The following is a 24,323-nucleotide window of genomic DNA, read 5'->3' as shown; positions in this document are numbered from 1 at the left end:
ATTTGTTTACACCAATTCAATTGACGGACGGACTTAAGTACGCACAGTAACATTACAACCAAAATTTCTTAGATCGATGGGTTACCAAATTTTCTATGGAATGTTGCTCCACTCACACGCCCTCGGCGCGGAGGAGCTCCGCTATAAAACGACCGCGACTGGAGTGATTGCTGTAAGAAACGAAAAAATGATAAAACGATCAAACGAACGGAAAGGCAAACGCAAAGTTGCTAGAAACCATTCAGAAAAGTTCTTTTATTGTTTTATAATGCTATTTTAAACTTACTTTATTAATATTTTAGAACATTATTTTCATGTCTTCAGGAATGGCAACTTTACAGTAAAGCTAGGCCATTTGTGTCATTATGGATAAAAAATATTTCATCAATATGAAAATTCTTTTCCCACTATTGATGTTTATTTGGAATGAAATAAGCAGTGCACTAGCCACACAAGGTGAGTCAAAGGAATATTTCCCACAAGAATTAATGTAAAACAGTTCTTACTTACTCGTAGAACTAAGCCGAGTCTGGATTAAAGTGTCTGGAACGATTGTGACACACGTGGCAGCGTATTGCTGAGCAAATGCGATTTCAGTGACAGAACTATTCGAAGCAAAAGTCTAGCATTTAGTGCGGAAACGAAGCTTTCACTGGGGAACTAAATTACAGAGCAGTGGACCCGTCCATAAAACAATTCAAGATTTAGTTTTCTTTTTCGGAAAGATCATTTTCCAATGAAGAGAGAAATTTCTGGAAAAACACGATGCAGTTTATTAGACCAAACAATGTCTTGTTCATTATACACTCCAAGAAAAGTGGTGATGTTTGAGATCTTCTAACTTTTTACCACATTAGAAAATGTCCTGCAGCAGCCTGATTTTTGCAAAGGTTGTTTTAATAAGGCCCCGTCCACACTGCGCCGGAGGAATTTAAAAATTCAACAATCATCAGTCATTTTGGATTTGTGTTTGAGGAAAACTCGGTCAGGGAAATCATGTGATTATCCCGACGTCATCTTTTTTAAAAAATGTTTTCCATCAATACGAAAACGAAAAGCCGGCGTTTTCAAATTCGTCCGGTTTGAAGAGAGTTTTCGAAAAACTCCGTTTTCGCGACAGAATTGGTGTGGGCGGCAGGCCTAACCGTAAAAATAAAGCTGCATTTTCAGATCTCTCCGGAGTACATTGTAGTGTGGAGGCCACGTTGCCTAAGCGGTCACCTCGGAGGACTTGTTACATATGTTTACGTAATTTATGTTTTTACCTGTTGCTTTAATCATTTTGCAAACCTGATTTCGGTTCCAAATCGTATTTATCTTTATTTTTGTTTATTTAAGCCACGATCGACGAATGTGTTTTTGTAATCTTTATATTATCTATATTCGTTGTTGTACAGGCAGAGATAAGGGTTTATTTAATTTTTTTTTTTTTACAAAAATACATATCTTACTCTGACAGTTTGTGGTTCAGCGGTAAACAACTCTTTGAGAAGTCCCGGATATCCAGTCACGGATTACCAAAGCAACATGGACTGTATTTATTTGGTTCCTATACCACATGACATGGCTATGAATATTTCTTTTAAGGATTTTGTGATAGAGGATGGTCTACACGACTGCGAGTGAGTAACGTTATTGTGTAAATTGCCGACTAGAATACATCTAACACGAGAAGTAATAAATGAAGTGTAAACAACCTCATCCTTTTGACAGGACAATTGCACTGCGATAACGCCAAATTTGTAGCAATTGTAATAGGCATCCGTCGATCCTGAGGGACCATGATCCCGCCGATGCGGGAGTGACGCAGACTGCTAGGGTACTTGCAGACGAAAACCGAAGCAGGTCAGTCAACTTGGAACTTGGCCTTCCTTTCTTCAATCTTCTTGTATTGGCCATTGGATTTAATTATTGTTATAAAGCGCTAGACAAGCACAAAGCTGGCTCAAAAGTAATCAAAACCCATTAAAGAAAAACAAAGATAATTAAATGAATAAAAGTTACTGGGAGAAAGTTAATTTTTTTTATCATAAATAGGAAAATACAAAATTGGAATACACACCTGTCAAAATATAGTTGCCATGGAAAAATATAGATTTACTACCAGTGAAGTGTCATACAAGAATGTTTCCAGATAGAATTTAAGAAAAGTCCTCAAAACATAATGTATTCAGTTAAAGATCATTGTGCAAAGTTGGTGGGGTCTTTTTAAAAAGCTCCCCCAGTCGGACAGGGTTAAGCTGCAATGCTCTGAAAGAGCTTTTTTTGTTAAATGGATTTATCTTTTGCTTCTAGTTATGACTATATGAAGATTATGAACGATCAAAACCACGCATATGGTGTGTACTGTGGCCAGAAGACTGGACAGAGTGTTCTTGTCACTGGAGACTACGTTGTGATCATATTCCACTCAGATGAGCTTGATCAACAAAAAGGATTTCTGTTGTATTTCACTGCTATTCTACTCGGCAAGTTTATTGAGAATTACAGAGCTTGATTTCTTCACTGTACATATACAAGAACTAATGTTAAGCCACAAAGAGCAAAAGGTGTTTTAGTGATGGAAAGTGAATAATGATAGCCATTGTTAGCTTAGAGCAAATTTGGTATTTAGGTCAAATATAATGTAACTTGATTTAAACAACTCGAAATGGCCAATTGCTGAATCAAAGCAGTTATTTTTGTGGTGACATATTACACATTTTAACTGGAAGCTGTAACAGAGAAGTGAATTATTTACATCTCTCTTTCAAAATCCTGTGGATATAAGTTATCTCATATCCACTGAAAACCTATTCCCAGCTCCCAGACGACCGTAGAGTCCTCATTATTTTTTGGAACGGCATGCTTCTATGGTATTTTGAAATTAATTACTGACTTTAAGCTCTATTTAATAGAAAATGACACGGCCACTCAGCCACCACCCAACGGTAAATATATATTTTCTCACGCCTTTACGATTTCTCTTACGTTTCCATGGAAGTGTAAATCAGTATCAGTGGTTAGCTTTATTTAGACTTATAATTTTATCGTTGAGTATACATGCAGAATAATGAAGGTACGTAAAAGTTCGTAATATAGCGGTTGTGAAAAATATCGATCCTAGAACTGGTTCCAAACTTTGCCTCGCCCAACCGAATACAGTTTTTGGCCGAGTGATTGAACGCTTTTTACGCAAAGTTTTAACATTGGGATGTCACTATTACATAATCCACTTGAATTAAGTAGTACTAGCACTTCAGCTCAACTTTTCTAGAAAATACCAATGCCAACGCTCTGTCAAATGAATACTGTTGAATCTAGCTCCAATTCCATCCACTGCTGACCTTCTCCTTGTCACTTTGGACCGTCGACGTACGTCCACTCTTTCTCTTCCCTACTTGAGTCCATCCCAGTGCAACCCTTTGGATGGCATTCGTGATAGTTCTGTTGATGTGATCTATACAAAACCTCCTCCATCTTACAATCTTAATTCATGGTGATACTGCTTTTGTTCCGCCGTAAATTTAGTTCTTGAGTATAGTTCTTGGCCAGAACATTCTGAGTATTCTCCCGAGATACGTTGTTTGTCTCGTGATTGCATCTCATGGTCCTCGATCTAAGTACCACAGTTGTGGCGACAACTTTCAATGGCAGAGGGTTTTGGAGATGAGTGAACTCAAATTCGTGCGGTTTTCAAGATCGCGTTTGAAGATCATTCCTCCAATTTCCAGCCTATTTTCCTGGCCAAAGGTTTTAAGTCTGTCAACATTATCATTAGGATTTCCTCTCCCTTGCTTCTCCTTTTCCTCCTTTCACCACCTGTTCGTACTTAGTTTTCTACTTGTGCTTCGAGGCCGCCCATGTTAGGCAGCACGCCGTGCATGGGATGGTGATTTGTTCAATGCCGCTTGACAAAACAGGTGTTTTTCAGGTAACAAATTGTACATCGACTGCAGCGCCATTAAATTAACTGTTTGATTATGTTTTTGTTTATAGCTTGTGGTTCGCAGATAAACAACACACTGAAAAGTCCTGGATACCCAAATAACTATCCAAACAACATGGACTGTGTTTATTTGGTTCCTATTTCTCAAGGCACAACAATGAATATTTTCTTTGATGATTTTGACATAGAAGATGATAAAGTGTGCGGGTAAGTTACAACATTTGAACAGCGCTGATACAATTTACGGTTCACCAAATTGCTGTAATATACAACAAACATAAATGCAATGCATAATGTTGAAGAAGAATGCACACTTCTTCATACAAGTACCTTCACTTGTATAAAGTGTAAAACTTCAATTTAGTTTGCAACTGATTGTTAGTCGCCGAATTTCGTAATATGTACAGGAGAACGATGCATTCCTACGGTGCTTATCTCGGGTTGCTATAGTACAAAATAGCTAAAATCTTATTTTTCTTACGAGTAATAATACTTCTCTGCTCAAGTCAGTACAAGTTTTACCAGCTGTGCATTTTACATGAGTGGTGAATGGAAAAATTGTTAAGGATGCGTGACACTTGCAGGTAAATAGCTTATTGGTAAATATCATAACAAATTATCAAAAAGTGTCATAAAAGTGTGAAGAAACAGACGTTTCGGGTGTATAACCCTTCTTCAGTGTTCAGAAAACCGCTATACCGTTATGCTTTTTAATGCTTGGAACACAAGACGTCGCCATGACTTAGCTGGACTGAGCTGTTACCAGTCTTCAGCAAAATAAAACCTATTACTGGATTAACATGGCTCTTATATATGTTCATTAATGAACTTACGTTAACTTCGTTGCAGCTTTGATTATTTAAAAATTACCAATGAGAATAACGACGACCTTGGTAAATACTGCGGTGAAAGAACAGGAGAAGCTGTTCTTGTAACTGGGAACTATGCTGTGCTGATGTTCCACTCAGACGCAAGTTTTCAAAGAAGAGGATTCCTTTTGTTTTTCACTGCTATTCCACAGGGTAAGTAGAAAAATGAGCTCCTTCAAATACTTGACATATTCTGTTCTCACATGAAGCGAACAAAAGATAATCAAAAACTCTGAAAATCGTTGGTTACTAAACTACGTTTAGACCATTACAGCTATCTAAAGCACCCCTTCACTCCGGTGGATTTCATTAACATCTTGCCATTATGCTCGAGTTTTCTAGACTTTTACGAGGTGTGTGTTAGCGAGTAATTACATTTCGGAAAGTCATTTTTGAAAGATTTAATTATTTGTTAAAACGGACGGGTTTCTCGGTTGTAGCCTATGCTACAACACAATCTCTGTGAGGACTAAGGAGAAAAGGCAAGAAAAGGTAAGAGCTAGACCATTCGTCTTGTCTTAATTGTCAACTCCCTCTATCCTGTCCTCGAGTGGAAGCGACATTAAGATAAACCTTATTCAATGAGGTTTATCTTAATGGACTTAAAAGTCCATTAAGTTTTACGATTTGTATGAGAAAAACATTAATATTAAATGATGTATTTTTTTTTTGTAGTACCACCTAGGGTGATGTTACCATCTGTTGTTGTACGATCATTACCAGGCTACAAAGTATGGTGTTCAGCTACTGGGAGTCCTCCCATATACATAGCACTGAAAAGAAACTCTACAGTGCTCGTAAATACAACCGCCACTGCAAACATCCCATTATATGAGGAGGGAAACTACACTTGTGTAGTAACAAGCAGATATGGAACTAACAGCAGTGATTTCGTTGTCACTTTTATCGGTAAGCACACTCAGACTAGTTTGCTTCTTGCTCAATGTGCTAGACGCGAAAATTAGATTGTTTCAGACCAACTTTCAGCCATGAAAATAACACTGGACACGTTACACTTGAACCTGCTGCACGGGCTCAACTTGAAGTGGCCACCTATAAAGTGATTTTTATTTGTATTTGATCCTGTTGTGAAGATTCACTTTTTTTACCATGCTCATCAGTATTTGAAGGACAGCGTACAATTCGTCACCATCAAGAATTCTAATTTATATTTATTCTTTTATTTACTCGTAGATTGTATATTCCGATGTTCCTATTGGTCGGACGGGTTTTGGGGAAATACTCTTTCTTGCTTGAATGTCAGCTGTCCCGTGCTCGCTACGAAATGCGCTACAACGGTGACTGACAAGATGTGAGATTGTCTTTTGTTTTTGTTTAACTCCTCGATTGTCGAAATGGCCATAAGTATAAATAACACCTTTTTCCCTCCAGGTAGATTAGTGCGAAGTTGAAACTTCGACAGACTGTGAAATTCCTTCAGTCATGTTGTCAAAGCGATAGTTAAAGAAATATTGAAGTTTATTGATGCATCTTGAAAATTAACGGAGAAACAGCAACAACATTATATTAAGTGTAAATTCTGGGAGAAACGTATACTCGGAAAAAATCCGAGTCTCAGATGGGATTTGAACCCACGACCCTCCAGAGGGTCGTGAGTTAGCCCTATTAAACACCTTAATTAACATCAGAGTGACATTTTAAGTGAGTCGTTACAGGTACTTATTGAGTGCAAAAGAAGGTATACACTTTCTAATTGTTTTTGTTATGAAGAATGTTTTTTGTTTGTCTGTTTGCAGGTCGATGGAGTATACAGGCAACTTTTCAAATCCCTCTCCTTGGATTTTTTCAGGCCTTGAAAGCCTACGGTGGCTGTCAGTATCTATGACAATTTCCATACCTCTATGTCTACTTGTCTATTCAGTAACCTTTTTTAATCATTTAAAGTTTACTTTTCAACAGGTCACTGAGATCAAACAATATTCAAGGGCTACCCGCCAACTTGCTTTACAACTTGACGAAGTTACAAACACTGTAAGCTCACGAAATTTCAGCTCTACTCTATAGATTTAAAGCAATCGGACTTCTCCTCAGGGTGAATCTGGTTTAACGAATTCGCTTAGTGGTTAGAAATAATCAGGAACCGTAATGGTCACAAAATATTGTTGGAAGAAGAAGAAGAGAAGGGGCTGGGGAAAGTGAAAGAAATTTTCGCCACAGAATATGTTCCCTCGAGCGGATGGAAAAGCTAATAATTAAAGGAATTTCTAGCCACTTGAGCAATGTCTCTACCAGTTTTAAAGAGTACTGTTCCTCATATTATTTTCAGTTTGCTGATTTCGATAGAACCAGACATGTTGGTTGCTGTATGCGCAAAAAGCAATGGAGCAACTCACTAAAAGAAATATCGCCGTTCATTATATTGAAAAAAAATATACAAGACATTTTTTGCAGGGAGTGGGATATATTTTCGTTGTAAGTGGGTTTGGTTTCATTTGAGATCACTAATCGTTAGATTGCTTTCATGTAGACTTCTGAATGATGGAATATGCCAAAGAAAAAACGTGAATGAAATTTCAATTTATTTCACAGATTGTTGACATCAAACGCTATCACATTTCTACCCGATGGGGTCTTTACCACATTAACAGCTTTGTGGAGACTGTAAGTGAACAGATCTGAAAACTTAAAATAATTTTAATTTTGTGTTGATTTGTCGAAAATGATTATAGCTTTTAAAGCTGTTATACAAATGGAATGCCGTTGTTCAAAGATGGCAATGCGCTAACGCAGTTACTCTCATACACTGTATAACTTTTAATCTGAAAGTACATTTTATGTTATATATATTTCCTGGGGATTCATTACTTCTTCACAGTGCCAAGGTGCAGGTATGCATGTATGTACTTCGCCCCCAAACCAACAAAAGAACTGAATTTGAAAATTGCATAGATATCAAATAATTACATTGTGTGATATAAGAAGATAGGTAAAAGTGCATTTATTTGCACTAACTAGGCTTGATTAATCACTAATGAAACAGTTAATTAAACTTCCAGGAGTTTGGCTTCAAACGCTATCAGAGTCTTACCTGACAGGGTATTTGCTACGTTGACAAATATGGTCTTTTTGTAAGTGGAAAAATGTGCTTCTTCGGTCGGTTATCATAAGAGTGATAACAAAATCGGACGACCGCGCAGCGGGAGTCCGATTTGTTTATCACGAGTATGATTACAGACCCAATTGGACGACACGAAGTCTTATTACCAATTAATCATGAAAATTACAATTTCCGAGAAAAGAAGAATAGCCAAGTTATGAAAGAAAGGGAAAATTTGCATTAAAATACCTACAAAGGAGATGTAACCACTCTAAGGCCACCGTGCCTCCTACCGGCAATTAGGCACCAAAAACACAAAAGCAAGCGTGTGCACGCGCGCACGTAACTACAACTTTGAATGTGATTGGTTGATTTAAACTACAACTTTGAATGTGATTGGCTTATTGAACTGTCCGATAACAAACTGCCCAATAACAAACTGTCCGATAACAACTTGGCAACTGAATTAGTGGAAAATAGGAGTTTTTTTAAACCAATCACAATCGAGGAAATTGTAATTTTTAAGATTAAGCGAGTTACCTGAGTACAGCTGGTCTCACTTTTCTATGACCAACGAACGAGTAGCTTTAAAAAAGTGGCGAATGCGAAATTGTGTTCTTAGCTCTGAAGTCATTCCAAGAAGAAGCGGAAAAAAAAAAAGAAAAAAAGAATAAGAACAGTTATTTATGTCACCACGAAGTAGCTTTAGGAATACTTATTGCCAAAAGATGCTGGAGTTTTTAGGTAAAATTAACATTAGCAGTTTTAATTTATGCATACGAGAAGAAAACACTCACGCAAAGTTTGATATTGACTCTACTCTGTATTTTATTTGTAATAGTTATATTCTATGGTCATTAGGGTAAGCTTGGGATATTTTTTACAGCATTATTGAAATATGTACAGACATACCAGAGTTACAGTTAATTGGAAGCTTCAACTTGAAAAATAATGTTAAAAGGAAAGGAAAGGAGCCCAAAGTATTTTAGAGCGTGCCTTCGTGATTCGATTGAAGGAAATATGCTTTGATATCTTGGTAATGCCACTCACCATAACACTTTTTTATGTACTGAATGACTATTGTTATCATTTCGCTAGGGATGTTTCTTCTAACGCTATCTCAGCCTTGCCTGACTCAGTGTTTTCTGCTCTAACGAATTTAAATGAACTGTAAGTTACAACAAGAAGAAGCTTCCCGAAGAAATTATTGCAGCCAAAAATATGGTGTTTACAGTACTTACCTAATCTAAGAAGGAACTAAAACGTACATCGCTATATTGATCTTAAAATATTTTTGGGGGGGCAAAAACGCAACTTAATTGGCTTCTAGCGATGACAATTCTTTTAACATAGCGTTAGCTTGAAATAAGAAACTATGTTATGATTAACAACATTTATCGAATTCTCTTTCCTTTTTCAGAAACCTGACTTCAAACAATATAGTAAACATCTCTGAAAATGTACTTGCTCCTCTCACTCAAGTGCGCACTTTGTAAGTCGCAAATTAAAGAACATAAGAGTAGGTGCTGTTTATCAACAAATTATTTTAAGCAGGCAATCAATGGTTTGATCAATCAGTCATCGATTAATTAATCAAATCATTTTATTGAATAAGGGCAGACACAAAACAGCAAAATGCATTTATAACAACGTTTACGAATGGTTTAATAATGTATATCGTTTCTAAGAATGGATACTATCTCATTTGTTAAACATGCTATTACGGAGAAGAGCTGATGAATCTTACATTCGGCGAATAAAGTTGAAAGACGGAATTTTCATCACGTATTTTCATCATCTAGTAGTGTGCAGGACGCATGTCGCTTCGAGGTGGAAACTAAGGAGAAAACGGAGAATTAAAATCGTAAAAGTCTATGCTACTTCAGATCAGATTAAACTTGATGAATTATTAATGAGTTTGAGAAGGAGACTTCACTCTGTCCCGCGGCCGTGATATGAAAAACATATTCTGGATTACATATTTTACAAAAGGGTACATTATCCATTACAATAACTGAAGTGGTTTTCTCCTTTTCAACTGTTGTTTATTTGTTTTCAGACACTTGGCCTCAAACAACATTCGGAACATTACTGCAGATGTACTTCGCCCTCTAACAAAACTGATAACACTGTATGTTTGATGTAAATGCCGAGAATGCTTCGGAATGATCTGTAGATAAAATTAGCATACTTCAGTTAGTTTTTAAAATGCTAATTTTACAATTACATTTTTAAGAGAAACGTAAACGTAATTAAAAGTGACTTTGGTCACCCCTGCTTTTAAAATATTGGTGATTACTTCACGTTTATCTTTCCGGTAGCGAACAATTTTTAATCCTGTTAATTAACATTTTGCTGGCATACTGGGCGCTGCAAAAGTGGCCAGATATGTAGGACTTACTTTGGGTCAAGTTCTCCCGCAAGAAATTAGCAAAGAAATGGCAATATATTGCTTGTCCGTTTCTATCTAAAGTTAGTCCTGGCGGAATACTACAAAGAACATTGAAAGGCTTCACTGCAATGGAAAAGGAAAAAGAAACCAATAAATTTATCAAATTTATTAATTACAATAATAAATAAGTAAATGTGAAAATAAATTATGAGATTTCCTCACGAAATTTATCAGTTTTATCAAAGCCCAGCATTTCTTTGAAACTTAAATAAAAAATGGACATGTACTAGTAAAGTTCGAAAAGTATCTAACAATAAGCCAGTGACATCTCAAATAGGAAGAAACTCAAACCGTTTTTTCAAGGTCCTTCCATGATATCGACATCTTTCTTGACCTACATATTACCTCATTTCAAGCTATACAAAATTATCCTGCTAACACTGACTTGCCCCAGTTCATGTGCACAAAAGCTGAGGTTGGGATCATAACTATTTTGCTTTATAAAAGTCTTGTGTGGCTTGTATGGCTAAAGAAAAAAAAAAAACAGAAAAGAAAAAAAAAGAGAGAGAGAGAGAGAGAGAGAGGCAAAAACGAAGCGGAGGTCGTTGACGCTAACGTTGTGATTTGTCTTTCAGGGACGCATCTTCAAACAACATTCAAGACCTAACCGCGGATATGTTTTCCATTCATTCAGATTTAGCCACTCTGTACGTCTATACAAATTATCTGTTATTGAATTATCACTCATATAACAATATACATGAAAAAAGTACTCGATTCAGATTGGCTGAGAGCAGTGCAAAAAGCTTTTTGAAAAAACTTACTCGTGTAAAATAATTCCAAATTGTACTCGAAACCGTAGGATTACCTGTACTAACTAACGGTTAGTCTATTGAAAAACTAAATCTGAAAATTCTAACGACAATAAATGAGCGTCAGTCAAAACTCTACATGGCGTGAATAATATTCCATGTTTATTCCATCCAGTTTTATAATGTGATCATCGGCGTAGTTTTCATTTTTACCTAACTCAAATGAACTGTTGCGCTCCGAATTTAAAATAGTTACCTTTTCTGTTGGGTTCAGTTTTTATCAACAGATTTATGTTCAGCTCCCCAACCTGTCTTGGTTGTGTAATTTATTCTGCATATATTAACTCTTTGGCTGTTTTTTTTTTCAGGTACCTGTCTTCAAACAACATACAAAACTTACCTGCCAAGTTATTTTTTAACAATGCTAAACTAAGTCGCTTGTACGTTTACCTGAGAAATTGTAATAATAATCCTTAAGTTGAAAGGAACAATGATTTGAAAGCCTGTTCTTGAAACATACAGGTAGAGCCTTCTCCAGGTCTCTTGAGTCTTCTTTTGCTACTCTTTCTAAGATGGAAGACCAACTTGTACCATCACTACCTCTAATTCTCATAAACTAAAATATACACGTATTATATCTTTAGAGATCTTTCGTATAACAGAATTAACACCTTACCGAAGAACTTGTTCTGTTGTACGTGGAGGTTAAGATATCTGTAAGTATCGCAAATTAGAGTGACTTGTAGAACAAAGTTTGTTAACCCTTAGACGTACAAGCTAACTCGTGCCCCAACGTTGTACAAGGAGGAGGGTTGATGGAATACCCCCTTGTGTTTTCATCCTGTTAAGGCACAGCGAAATAAATTTACATTGATTAGATAGCCCTGAGCTTCCTCTACAAGTTGATACCATTTTTTGTTGGTAATGACGTCATATGATGTCATTTGATCCACCATCTTGGATTTTACTATTTTCTTAAAAATTCAGGAAATAACTGAAATTAATTTAAAATCAAGTCAGAATGCTTATGAAATGTACAAATTCGTAAATTTCTGCAATTTGATGAAGAAAACTGGAAAAAACTACAGAATGATGTCAAAAAATTGATTTTTGGCTAAACCTACATAAAACTTGCGGTTGCCATGGCAAAGTCAAAATGACAGACACACAGTTGACATATCAAAATTTGTGCGGAAGATGGGTGAACAGCTACTGAAAGTTTCAGCCCCTTATAGTAAATCGTCTTTTCAAAAATTTGAAAAAACCTTATGGGGTGGAGGTGGCACCCCCCCTGCACTTCCGAGGGTTAAGTTAGTCGTTAAGTAATTTATTTTTTCACCGAAACGACTTGCCTGAAAATCAAGACTTACCTAAATTAGCTTAAATTGCATAACATAACAGACGATTCTCAAACTAGTCACAATATATCATTTTGAGCTGCAAGAACTTAAAGCTAAGGCCGGGAGTGTCTTTGAGTGTTGCTAGAGCAATTTTCAATGAAGTGTCATAAAACCAAAACCAAAAGTAATCAGTCTGGCCAATCACAAAGGGCATCCACAATCCAGTGAACCAATCAAAACGTAACTCGAAGCAAATACTTGTAGCTGACAAGAAACGTGGGAAAAGATGTGTCACTGAGTCATGGTTTTGGTTTAACTTGTAATTGGTTAAACCAATCACTATTCGTAGAAACGTAAAGCCAACACAAATGCGAATCGCTATCGACACTCGCATGAAAACTTCTCTATGGTTTCGTGCGATGTCTAGCTTGCCATAACTTGCTCATAAACGGGCGATGGCCGTATTATCATGCTTTCTAGGCCATCAAGATAGAGCATTTTCGATTAATTCTTGGAAATCACATCAAGACAAAATAATTAAGATACGCATGGTGTGACCCGCCCAAATGGCAGATGTCAGGCCCAGTTGCAGCTCTAGATCTCCTGGGTAAATCATGTAGTAATATGATAAGTAACAGTGTATCAGTAGTACTATTGTTAAGTAACCAGTTTTAAATCTTGGTTGCTAGATTTTTGCGGAATAACATCATAACCTCCATATCGAACGAAACGTTTGCCATCCTGACCAATCTTAGATACCTGTGAGTTTTTGTGAATGTGTGGATTAGCTTTTTCTTTTTGTTACCAACAATGCAATAAACTTTACCTCCTTAATTTAATTTTCCCTTTAAATTTAGATTTCTGAGCGCCAACCAACTTGAGATAATTCCACATCGAGCATTCTTTAATCTAGAGGAGCTTGCAGTAATGTAAGTAGAGGAGGCGACGTGGTCTGGTGACTATTAGGCTGGTGAAAGTGACATTCGGAGATCCCGGGTTTCAATCCCCCTTCAAACGCAAATATATGATTTGTAAATAGCAACTGGCAAGCCTATGCCAGTTGAGATTCTATCTGTTACAAATGAAAGGCGCCAAACTTTTTCTAGCATAGAAGCTGCGCAACTACTGATTGATTTTTTTTTTAAACTTCCAAAAATATTAAATAGTGGCTTGCATCTCCAACGATAGTCCAAAAAGTATAATTTCTTAGATGATCCTAAATTTTTTTCACCCAACAAAAGGGGTAAACGGGAAAATATTTAGGAATAAACTTATTATAGAGAGACGAGTGTTTTACTGAACATGAATACCCCACCCGTAAAATCCATACGAAACTACCTCTGGGATCCGAATGGTGTATTTTCCATGTCCTTACTAGTAAAGATATTCATGATGTCACTTCCCGCTTTTCACTGTTGTTTGTGCAAACAGTCAGTTTGTCGGGCTATATAACAATAATAATAATAAAAAAAAAATTACACGGTGGCTTAAGGTTATAAATTTTACTTTCTCTTGTTAAAAACAATATGCTACTCACTCCTGTGCTCGTTCACACAATATTGGTTTTACCACTCGAAATAAAATTCATATCTTCGCACCGCCGTGTAATATCATCTTCCCACGATATCTTTAACATAAACTGTTTTTTATCACTTTTTTTGAAATATTTGCCCATTCGAAACCGTATAAACGATGTCAAAATGTTTCTTTTTCTGGAGAGATTTCCAAAAATGAAACCTCGTTGTTTAGACAACCATATACAGTATACATACGGTCTTGATGTACATGCGGTTGTTTCTTCCTCTGTTCATCGGAAAGCGTTGTGTTATTCCAATGAAGGAAGGAGGTTTTGGTCTTCTGGCAAAGTCCACTATCAAATGATAAATTTTGATGTTAGTGTCTTGCAAGAGGTCTTAAAGATTGGAACAAATGGCTAGATAATCATCTGTCTGTTTTCTTTGTTACAAGAATGCTTTCAGACAACCCAATAAAGACAATTGAACGGGAGGCATTTATGATTTACGGTGGCGGCAGTTTAAATATGTAAGTTAGGATTTTATTTAAAAATAAAATAGATCATTAGATCTTCGTCTTTTGCCAGCAATCCGAAACAACCCTATAAAGACATTCATGTACCGTGAATGGGATTTCATATTTTGGCATTCATTTTGCCTCAATAATTGTACTATTCATGGGGAATGGTAACGTGAGTTTGCATGAGAAATAGATTTCGTCTTAGCATTGATAATTCGGTTTCAACCACCCTCGATAAATTTGTATCAGGCTTATCAGTAAATGACTTACTTCCATGATTGCTCATTGCTTTTCACTTTTTCCCTATGGAAAGTTTATTTTTTTCTCTGACAGATATTTGCTACGGACGAAGCTGAAGATATTGAGCGTCGATTCCTTCACAGGCCTTCGTGGTCTAGATTCTAGACTGTAATGTATCCCATTCATGAGAAACTGATTCAAACAGCAATGATATATATACCAACTGTCTTTCCTCCTAAAGAAAAAACCGGATAGAATAAACTAGTTTTTGTGACGCTATGGCATGTTGTAACACTACAACTACATACTTCTTGCAAACCAAAAAAAAAAGCAACAATTACCAGTTGTTTTACCTTTTGCATAATCTCGTTCCCAGATCTCTTGTGGTCGAAGCCGAAGGCGAGATCTGGCCAAGTAGGAAAATTTCTTTTTCTTGATTGGCTGCTCAATTTGACTCCTGTCCAATTCCTTCTTTGAACATTTACGCGGTTTTCCGCGACAAACTTGAATGGGTCAATGTTACAAATATGGCGCCGTCAGGGGAATTTGCAACATTTGACAAAAACTTGTGCCGTCTTTGCGGCAACACAACAAATACCAACCAGAGGTTCACGATTTTTTCGGATTACAAAAAAACCCGTAAAATTACAGCGCTTGATTTTGCAAAAGTGAGAGTACAGGAGGACGATTGTTTTCCTAAGCACCTGTGCAGGAACTGTTACCGAACACTGTTAAATCTGCGAGACAAGCTGCTTCTATTTCAAACGAGATGTGCCACAACGCTGATAAATCTTGGGAAAGGAGGAGAGAAAGTCAAGCGGACTCGGAGCTCACCAAAATCAAGCCCTTTTACCTCGCCTTGTTGCGCGCAAAGGCAAAAAGAGAGTCGCATTAACACGCAAAATTAGTCCGGGAAAGCGTTATTCCATGATGAAAAAGAAAAGTCAAGTTCCCCTTCAACTGCAAGTTGCAAAATCGGGCCGGTTAAGAAAGAAGCAAACTGCGCTTTTTGCGTTGATCAGAGTTATTTGAGTTTTCAAGTAGCAGAAATATCAGCCCCGCGATCAATGGTGGAACTGAAACAACCCCGCAGCTTTCTTCAAACTCACGTTTTAGTCTGGAAACTTCCGCGATTGGTGAAAAAGAAAAGTAGATAAGAAAAGACGAGAGGAGGAGAGATTTGGAAGTAATTTACAATTCGGGATTGAACAATCCAGAGGTAAGTTGTACGGATTTCCTTTCTTTCGCGCGATCCATGTGTTTGTTCGAGGGCATGAAAATTTGACGAATATCTGGCGAACGCAGTGCGGAAAACAATTAAAAAAAAAACATTTGCTCGAGCTTATCCTGTTAAAAGAGTTTCCAATAGATTATTTAGGCCGTTAGATATGTAAAAATGTCAGAAACTGTCCATGGAACTTCGTGAATTCCGCGTAAATTGCCAAAGACTTTTGTTATGTTCAGCTCACGTAATTTCATCTTGCATGTCTCCCTCCGGCGAACTCACTCATAAAGCTGTGTGAACATTGCTTTTTTTATGCGAGAAATACAAGAGAAGTGCTTCTGGAGTATTATTTTTGGAACTGGTCGATATTTACTTTGCTATAACCAAGATAACTGTAGAAATATTGATTTTCGTAAGTGTGCTGTTTCCTAAGAGGTCCGCATGGTGTTTACGTTTCGCTTTGATTTTTTTCAGTTGAAAAGAGGCAAGTAACAAACCTGTTGAGACAATCAACGTCAAACTACTCAATGTGGCTGTTTCGTCGAGGCTACCAAGTGTAATCGCTTCATCTGTTTGGCTCATTCTAGAAGTGAGGAACTACCTGAAGCGATTACACTTGGAAGAAATCCTTGAAGAATGCGAGAATGCAGAAAAATACACACGGGGTCATCTACCATCTGTACTACGAGATAAGTCCTTCGGGACTATGAGAGACTTCAGCTGGGAGATAATAGTTACAGAAGCCAAAGGGAGCCCAACTCTTTTGGACGTAATAACAGCCGTTTGCTGTAGGAGGGAGGGGCAAAATGTCCAAAGGAGGGGAGCAAAGCAGATTCCTCCAATTGGATCAATTTATTCTATGTTACTGAATCAGTACAACAGGGAACTGAATCTTGTTCAACATATCAATACAGTACTACTCGCTAGTGGTCAGGCTGAAACAAAAGTGTGCTTTCAATTGAGCATAATGCATGTATCACTTACTTCCCCCAGGGGATTATAAAGAGGGTGAAGGCATCATTATGATTTACTTCAGGAGAGAATGAGTGAAATTCGTCTGGTTTATAATTTTCTCCATAATTATTTTTCATGTAACCTCAACTTCCAGTTTTCATAAATTCGAATCCCCCTAAGTCTTTAATTGTCCCTCTTGCCAATACCAAAAACCAACATTTTGAGTCCTATTAGATGTGAGTAAATATAAAAAATCCATCTTAACAATAGATCATTTATTTGGTGCACGTCATGTTCAAAACATCCTGACATTATGATGAAATGAGGAAACAAGATTACTTTTGGCAGGTGTTCTGCAAAAATTTGTTCATTGTTGTAATTAGAAGACACACTGAAATAATTTGCATGCTTAAAACTGTGTTTTCTATAAGTTTCTGCAACAGACAACTGCAACAAGTATCTGTTGATATATTGATCATGAAGAAAGGTAATATATATTCTGGAAAACACAAGAAATAGGAGATTTTTCTTTTCTTCCTGGAAGTAGTTTTTGTGGCTAAATGTTCCTAGATTTACATAAGTAGTTCACAGCCTGTGATTGTTTAACAATCAAACTGAAATTATTTTTTAGAGTATATTGCAGCAATGTGATATGTATTACTTGTAGAAAGCAATCATGGTTATGTGTTTGACGCCACCTTAGGACAATATACCCGTACATGTAGCTCTAATATGTATTAAATCACATATTGTCCACATCGAGATCAAAACACTACAACTGAAACAAAAAGTCACAGTCTATACTTTTTCTCTATTAATTCAATACAATAAAATTGACAACTGCTTTAACATCTTTACATATTGAGTATTTCAGACCAGAGAGAGGCGAGGTGCAACAAAAGTTTCATCCTCATCATTTTATTTAGTAATGCAGGTTACAAAGATTAGCAGCCAGTGAGGCTGATGTGGACCTTCAATTAACTAATAAAATGTGAAATAATGAACAAAATAATTTATAAAATTTCTACATAACACAAAATGACTGAATGGCAATTACTAACGAGTCCACGATGCAGTGAGCTTCGTCAGCCACAACACAGACTACCTTTTTTTGATAAACATCAGATAACAACATTTCTCTGCATTTCTTACTACTGATAAGTACTTCCGGATGGGCAAACACGATGCTAACACGTCCGCACAACACATTTTCCACATAATCACCTTGGACTTCGATCCCTGTGTCTTTGTCCGCTTTAGAACATTTAGCCGGATAATTGCTGCTAACTGTCCTTGCTTCTTAATTTTCTCAACTTGGTCCATCATCAAAGCGGTCAATGGTGACACAATAATTACAATCGAGCATTACTTTCCACCATACCAAAAAAGTTAAACATACTCGGCAGAAGTTGATATATTAAAGACTTGCCATATCCTGTTGGCAGGACGGCTAGCACATCTCTCTTTTACTGCACCACTGCTCTCAAAGCCTCTAGCTGTTTAGTTTTTTAACTTTAAATCAGGCGTTCCGCGTTCAGTTAAGGAAAACTTCAATACGCGGTCAAATTCAATGTTTGACATGTCCGCCATGTCCATGGGCAACGTCCACAGCGACGAGCAAGGATGCTGCTAACAATATTTGCTAGCTAACTTTAACCCGCAAAACAAACTCTAATTCTCTGCCTGGCCCTAAGCTAACATAAAAATACTGCAACGTTGCTTAACCTATAAATTCTACGCGCCTGAGTCAGTCTTCTGAGTCTTTCTGTTCCACCATTTTGGGAATTTATTTTGGGCATACGCTCTTGCCTCGCCTGTCACATTCCTGACAGCCGATCACGTGGTGCAAATCGGATTTGGCCAGATCTCGCCTTCGGCTTCGTCCACAAGAGATCTGGGAACGAGATTACCTTTTGCATTGATTGAGTTAAAAGGGGAATCGCACTGACTGCGAATCACTGCATGGACTGGCTGAAAATTCCATATCGCCTCTGGGTTCTAGTGAAGATAATTAATAAAAATCGTTTTAAAAGTGAATATATACTCAGATTATGCGATGCTTTTAAACTTTTTTTGTCAGGGTGATAAAGAATAGAACAGCTGGAACACTGAAATATCGCTCCCTAGGCCAGAACTGCACAATTTATCTGTACGTCTTTCTTTTTAGACAGGAACAAGTAGATTGTTTATATTACAAAGCAACAGATTTCTTTTAAATCGACACAGATATAAACCTTAATAGCGGTTACATTGGGATGTTACCGCTTGATCAAGCATTTTGGGTTTAAAGAGCACTAATGAATTTTACCATCGAAAATGGTTTCCCTTTTCGTTTACATAGCCAAGAGCTTTAGTATTCGCCATTCCAGGCAACGGTGTTGCACGACTTGGCACATTTCGCTTTACCAAATGGCTGATATTTGCATGCAATATTCTTCTTAGGCAATTTATATATGTCACAAATTTCTGGGGATATGATAGTCCAGGAAACTATGGCTGAAAAGATATGGGAGATAGGAGAAATGACGACATTATTTACTGACATTGACATTCTTTCACAATGACGCAATGTTCTTAGCACCAGCTCCATGAACATCGCCACATGCAAAATACAAAGAGATGCTACCTGTTAAATCTAGTTTTAAGTTACTATGGAAACCTCGGTGAAAGTTGCCCAGAAACATTTTTCATCGATTTAAGTCAATGTTAATTGTTATATTTCGATATGATTTCTCCCAGGAATCCTCTCAATTCTGATACGGAAGTTATCAAAGTCTATTCTCCACTTTCGAGGGAAAGTAGAGCTTTTATTTCCGCTATCATGGCTTCAGGATTCACTAGGATACCTAACAACTTTACGGATGACATTTATCATTCCTTTTTACCATGTCCAGTTGGAACGTTCTCAAACACGACATCTAAAGGAAAGGATGGATGTACGCCGTGTTCTCCAGGTTACTGTTACTCTTCAGTTAACTTGCATGCATGACTAGGATTATCTAGAGCTTGTCTTCAGAGTTTTATGGGAGTAGAATGAGCCCATAGTGAGTGCAGACCGGAGTAAGACCCGGTCAGGTTAATAGGTAGAGCTCGAGGCCTGGATAAGATTTCCAGAGTCCAAATTGCGTACCTCCAATATACATACGGACGAAGGATTATTGGAATGCATCCTAACTCTTCAGCCAAGACCGCGAGTACAAAACCTCCATAATGAGTGCCTTAATTATGTATGCTTTATCTTGCACTTTAGTCCAGGATACACTGCAAATCTTTTACAGGTGGATTTTATTCTGACAATCTCGGCCACGTGGCTGAAAACTGCAAGAAGTGTCCAAATGGTTCATTTGTTGCCTATGACAAAGCACCAGGAACACGAGCGCAAGATTGCAAGTCTTGTCCCCATGGTATACAATATTTTTTTTGTTATAATTTACTGTCGGCGCGCTCTTGTGGTATTTGTTTATGTACGAGAACGTTCGTTTAACTTTATCGAAGATTAAGAGTATCTTTTTTGTAGGATAATTTATTTAGCGGATTCCTCATTTTGAGGCGCGTAAAGCTACATCCCCCTCATCTGGGTGGAAAACAGGAGCGCAGCCAAGATTTTTCAAAGGGGGGTGGGGGGGGGGGAGGGCGGGGTTATACCTGGTCAAAGTGAGGGTACTCACCAGATTGTCATGTCGTTTTTGCAACCTACTGTAGGTTGTTTGCTTGAAAAAGGCTTACAAAGAGGGACCACGGGCACCCTAGTATCCCCCCTAGCTGCGTCTCTGGTGGAAACCACGTTGCTGATGTTGTCGTGTACAATTTGTAAGGCGATAATAGGTGCGCCACATGCGTTAAACTCGTTCGAAGTCATTTTTTAAAGATAAAAAGCTTTCTGATGTAAGCAAATAAAAAGCCTTGACCGTGCTTTGCTCTGTTATAAAGTACTTCAGGAGTGACCAGAGCAATCAAGACTCGTGTTTCCATCTACACTTTTTTCGTGCTCTTCTCTCTTCCTTACGTGGGAGAAAGAACAAAAAGGTCAAGCCTTTTTTGTGTCTGACATGGTATATTTATTTGTCTATAAAATGCAGTTTTCTTCCCTGAAACTCTTATTGCTCGTCTTGTCTCTCCCACAGGAACAGATACTGATTTCTTTGCTAGATATCGTGGTTGCAGATGTTTGGCAGGATTTTATCGAAAACATATGTTCGACAAATGTGAAAAATGTGGCTCAGGTGGACTGAAATGCCAAGACGATTATGCGTCTTTAAAGTCTGGTTACTGGTGGGAATGGCGTAATACGACGCACAAAGATCGTTACAAAGAATTTATAACAAATCTTTTGGCAACCTTACCAGCACTAGGTGTTGATGATGTGCAATTTCCTCATCCTATACCTACGCCTTACAGGTGTCCAAGAGAGGAATCCTGTAAAGGCGACTTAGATTCTCCCTGCGACATTGGCTACGAAGGTCCACTCTGTGCTGTTTGTAGTAAAGGACATTATAAGCAATTACAAACCTGCAAAAAATGTCCATCAAAGAGGTGGATACTGGGACAGTTATCCATCGTCGTGGCCATTTTAATGATTATTGTGGTAGGCTTGGCGTGGTCAGCGAGCAAAAGAAAAGATACGAAGGACAAAGGGCGCACTCTAATAGACATGTTCTTTTCTAAACTTAAGATTGTAATTGGATTTTATCAGGTCACTTACGGTTTGTTGGAAGCGTTCTCCTACATTAAGTGGCCAGATTCCATGGAAGTTATCGCCCAATATTCCGAAATACTCCAAATGAATGTCCTTCAGATAGCACCTATTGAATGCTTAGTTTCGGGATTTCGAGTGAATGCGTTTGGTAGCATATTTGCAATGATGGCCATAAATGCTCTTGTCATTGGTGTTTCAGGCGCCGCGTACGGAGTGCGTAAAGTCATCATCTTAAGAAACAGCGACATTGGCGAGGAAGAAAAGTCAAGTAGACTCTCCCAGACCAAAGAGCTTGTGTACAGGAATCTGTTTTTCATTTTGTACGTTACGTATCTCAGCACTTGTACAAAAACAGCCAATGTCCTCCCATTTGCTTGTCGGAAACTTTGCCGCGATGAGAAAGAGGAACTTTGTTTCAAATACCTGAAAGCAGATTACAGCGTACGATGCCAAGGTCCACAGTACGACAACTTACTTATCTTGGGATACATCTCCACCGCCTACATCATTATCCTTCCAGCCGCTTCATTCATTGCCCTTTGGAGAGAACGAAGAATGATAATGGCTACAGGACGCGACAAGAAATCGCAGAATCCAAACGCTAGCGCGGAAATGATCGCAGGATTACGCTTCCTTTTTGAAAACTACAAACCTCGTTCTTGGTTTTGGGAACTGGTCGAAATGTGTCGAAAACTAATCCTCACATCGGGTCTCATTCTAGTGGGACAAGAGAGCAGGTCCTACATTGGTCTGGCATGGGTAATCGCTGGGATGTACGGAATGCTATTTGCTTTTATCAGTCCCATACGAGACGTAGTCGAGAACCGATTGATGGTAGTTTCACTGTCTGTTACTATCGTCAACTTGGGCGTCGGAGCTGTCAGCAGAATACCCGCCGAGAATCTCCCAGGCTCGACAGATGCGTACACAGACACGGCCCTGTTCAAGGCATTAGTGCTTGGAGCAAATACTTTGGTGATCGGTTTAGTTGCTGGTAAGACGATACGTTAAAATAGATCCTTGCTCTACAGTTGTTGTTAAGTGATAATAAGGGCCTGGCTTTGATTTGGATTAACTAGAACAAGTGAAATGAAAAGTTTTTGAAACTGGCGTGACTCTTGCGCACTTCTGCAGCAGTGAGACAGTAATTTGGTCGAGTACATCGTGCATGATCCATTTTGCTTCCCAAAGTTACAGTCCAGTCTTTCCAGATGTTGAAATATTTTTGATTGATAACTTTGTTTCAGGGCCTCTATGGATACCAGCCTTCGAGCTGAGTGGGCCACCCTGTGGAAATAAAGACTAACTTCACTTTCCCTTTGTTCACCAAAAACCCCTTTATCACTACGATAGAAAGGCGTCCAATTGAACTCTTAGGTTAGAGCTTGTGTCTAGGAAGGGTATACTTCTCTCTCCTAAATTTAAAATCGCCGAAACTTGGAATGTAAATCAAAAAGTCTCATCCAAAAATTACTGAAAAAAGCTAATTTCCATCTAGTTTTTATAAAATGTGGCTAAAACTGACTTCTCTTTGGCCGTTAGAGGGTCTCTTAAAGTAGGTTGTTAGATTTTAAAAAAATGTATTTTGTCTTAATACTATTTTACTGCAATTGGGGCGATCGTCTTCAAAGGCAAACTGTTCTTGATTTCTTGTCCACTCACAGTTCAGTATGTGGTGCACCTTTACCAGTACTTCAAGGAATGGCGCAGGAATCCTCGTCGGTCCATTTCCTGTTGCCTAGAGGTGCTTCTGCCCCTCACTGACATGCAGGGAGATGTTAGCGCTTTGGCTGAGACTGATGTTCTTGACAAACAGCTGCAATCAGGGCAACTTGAGATGCCCACTATTTTCGCTCTCGTAAGAGAAAGTGACCCTGATTACGTCCCGCACGAGGAAGGTGGCCAAGGTGGTAATAATACAACTGCAGTGCAGAATGGGTATTACAGCGATGCCGTTTGCAGCAACAAAACTTGTCATCAAGAGACACAAACAAATCTGTTTACACTTTTCACCGCAGATAGTAGGGTGCATTAGCCAAAACTGGAGATATGGCAAATTTTGGGTTTTGATTCATCATAAAGTTCTGCTATGCATGTAGCATAATATGTACCTTATTTATAAGCTGAGTACATTAATATATGAAATGTTTCCAATTTACATTGTTGGTAATTAAGGGGTTCAAAAGAAAGTGTCACAGTGATAACAGTAGGAGATTCGGTACCATCGTTCGGGTTATGGACAGGAAACTTCTCTCCGTAGTGCGGATCATATCGTGCACTCGAACTGAACTTACTATACAGTTAAATGATGAAAGACAGCGAAATGATGAAATTAAGTTTGCTCTCACGGTGCACGGTGTGTAAAGTGTATATTTAGTGTCCCCAATTAGTAGAGGTTTTTTTTCCCCATCGGCTAGATGTAAAGATACGTTAATAAAGTTTCTGTATGTAAGTTTATGTAGTCCTCAGTTGGAATGTGAGACTCACCCCGATGACAAAAACTGTCTGCAGAGTGGCATTCAAAGTTCATTTTAAAAGATGTAGATATTTTTCCAAATCTTGACCTCTATTTTTCATTACCTTCGATGTATTTTACAATTTCTGAGTTATGCAGTATTTGTTCCAGAAAACACCTCGCCACTACGGGAGAGCCGTGGGGATAGAGATCTATTTCAATGAGCTATTGAAGAATGTCAAAGCAGGGAATTAAACCCCGAAGCAAATTACAGAATCAAGGTTATGAAGCTTTAAAAACGTATAGGTGCTATGAAATTG

The 24,323-nt window shown here is 38.0% G+C and overlaps 1 protein-coding gene across 1 annotated transcript; it reads left to right on the top strand.

Annotated features, from left to right (window-relative positions):
* The first annotated feature begins 365 nt into the window (after positions 1-365).
* On the top strand, positions 366-24,005 carry LOC149109203 (uncharacterized). Its single transcript, XM_089294602.1, has 23 exons — positions 366-456; positions 1,460-1,622; positions 2,296-2,468; positions 3,979-4,135; positions 4,778-4,950; positions 5,473-5,706; positions 5,992-6,109; positions 6,555-6,629; positions 6,718-6,789; positions 7,348-7,419; positions 7,815-7,886; positions 8,954-9,025; positions 9,276-9,347; positions 9,915-9,986; positions 10,883-10,954; positions 11,428-11,499; positions 11,704-11,775; positions 13,089-13,160; positions 13,257-13,328; positions 19,592-19,806; positions 20,131-20,256; positions 20,977-22,542; positions 23,213-24,005. Exons 1-23 carry the CDS (start codon positions 366-368, stop codon positions 23,581-23,583), a joined length of 4,254 nt encoding a protein of 1,417 aa, XP_089150728.1. The 3' UTR covers positions 23,584-24,005.
* The last annotated feature ends 318 nt before the right edge of the window (positions 24,006-24,323 follow it).

The sequence above is a fragment of the Orbicella faveolata genome, unplaced genomic scaffold, assembly GCF_042242905.1.
Source record: "Orbicella faveolata isolate gen_17 unplaced genomic scaffold, um_ofav_v1 contig_25, whole genome shotgun sequence".
NCBI lineage: Eukaryota > Metazoa > Cnidaria > Anthozoa > Scleractinia > Merulinidae > Orbicella > Orbicella faveolata.
Note: the sequence above shows the minus strand (reverse complement) of the source record. Positions and strands in the feature narration are given on the sequence as shown.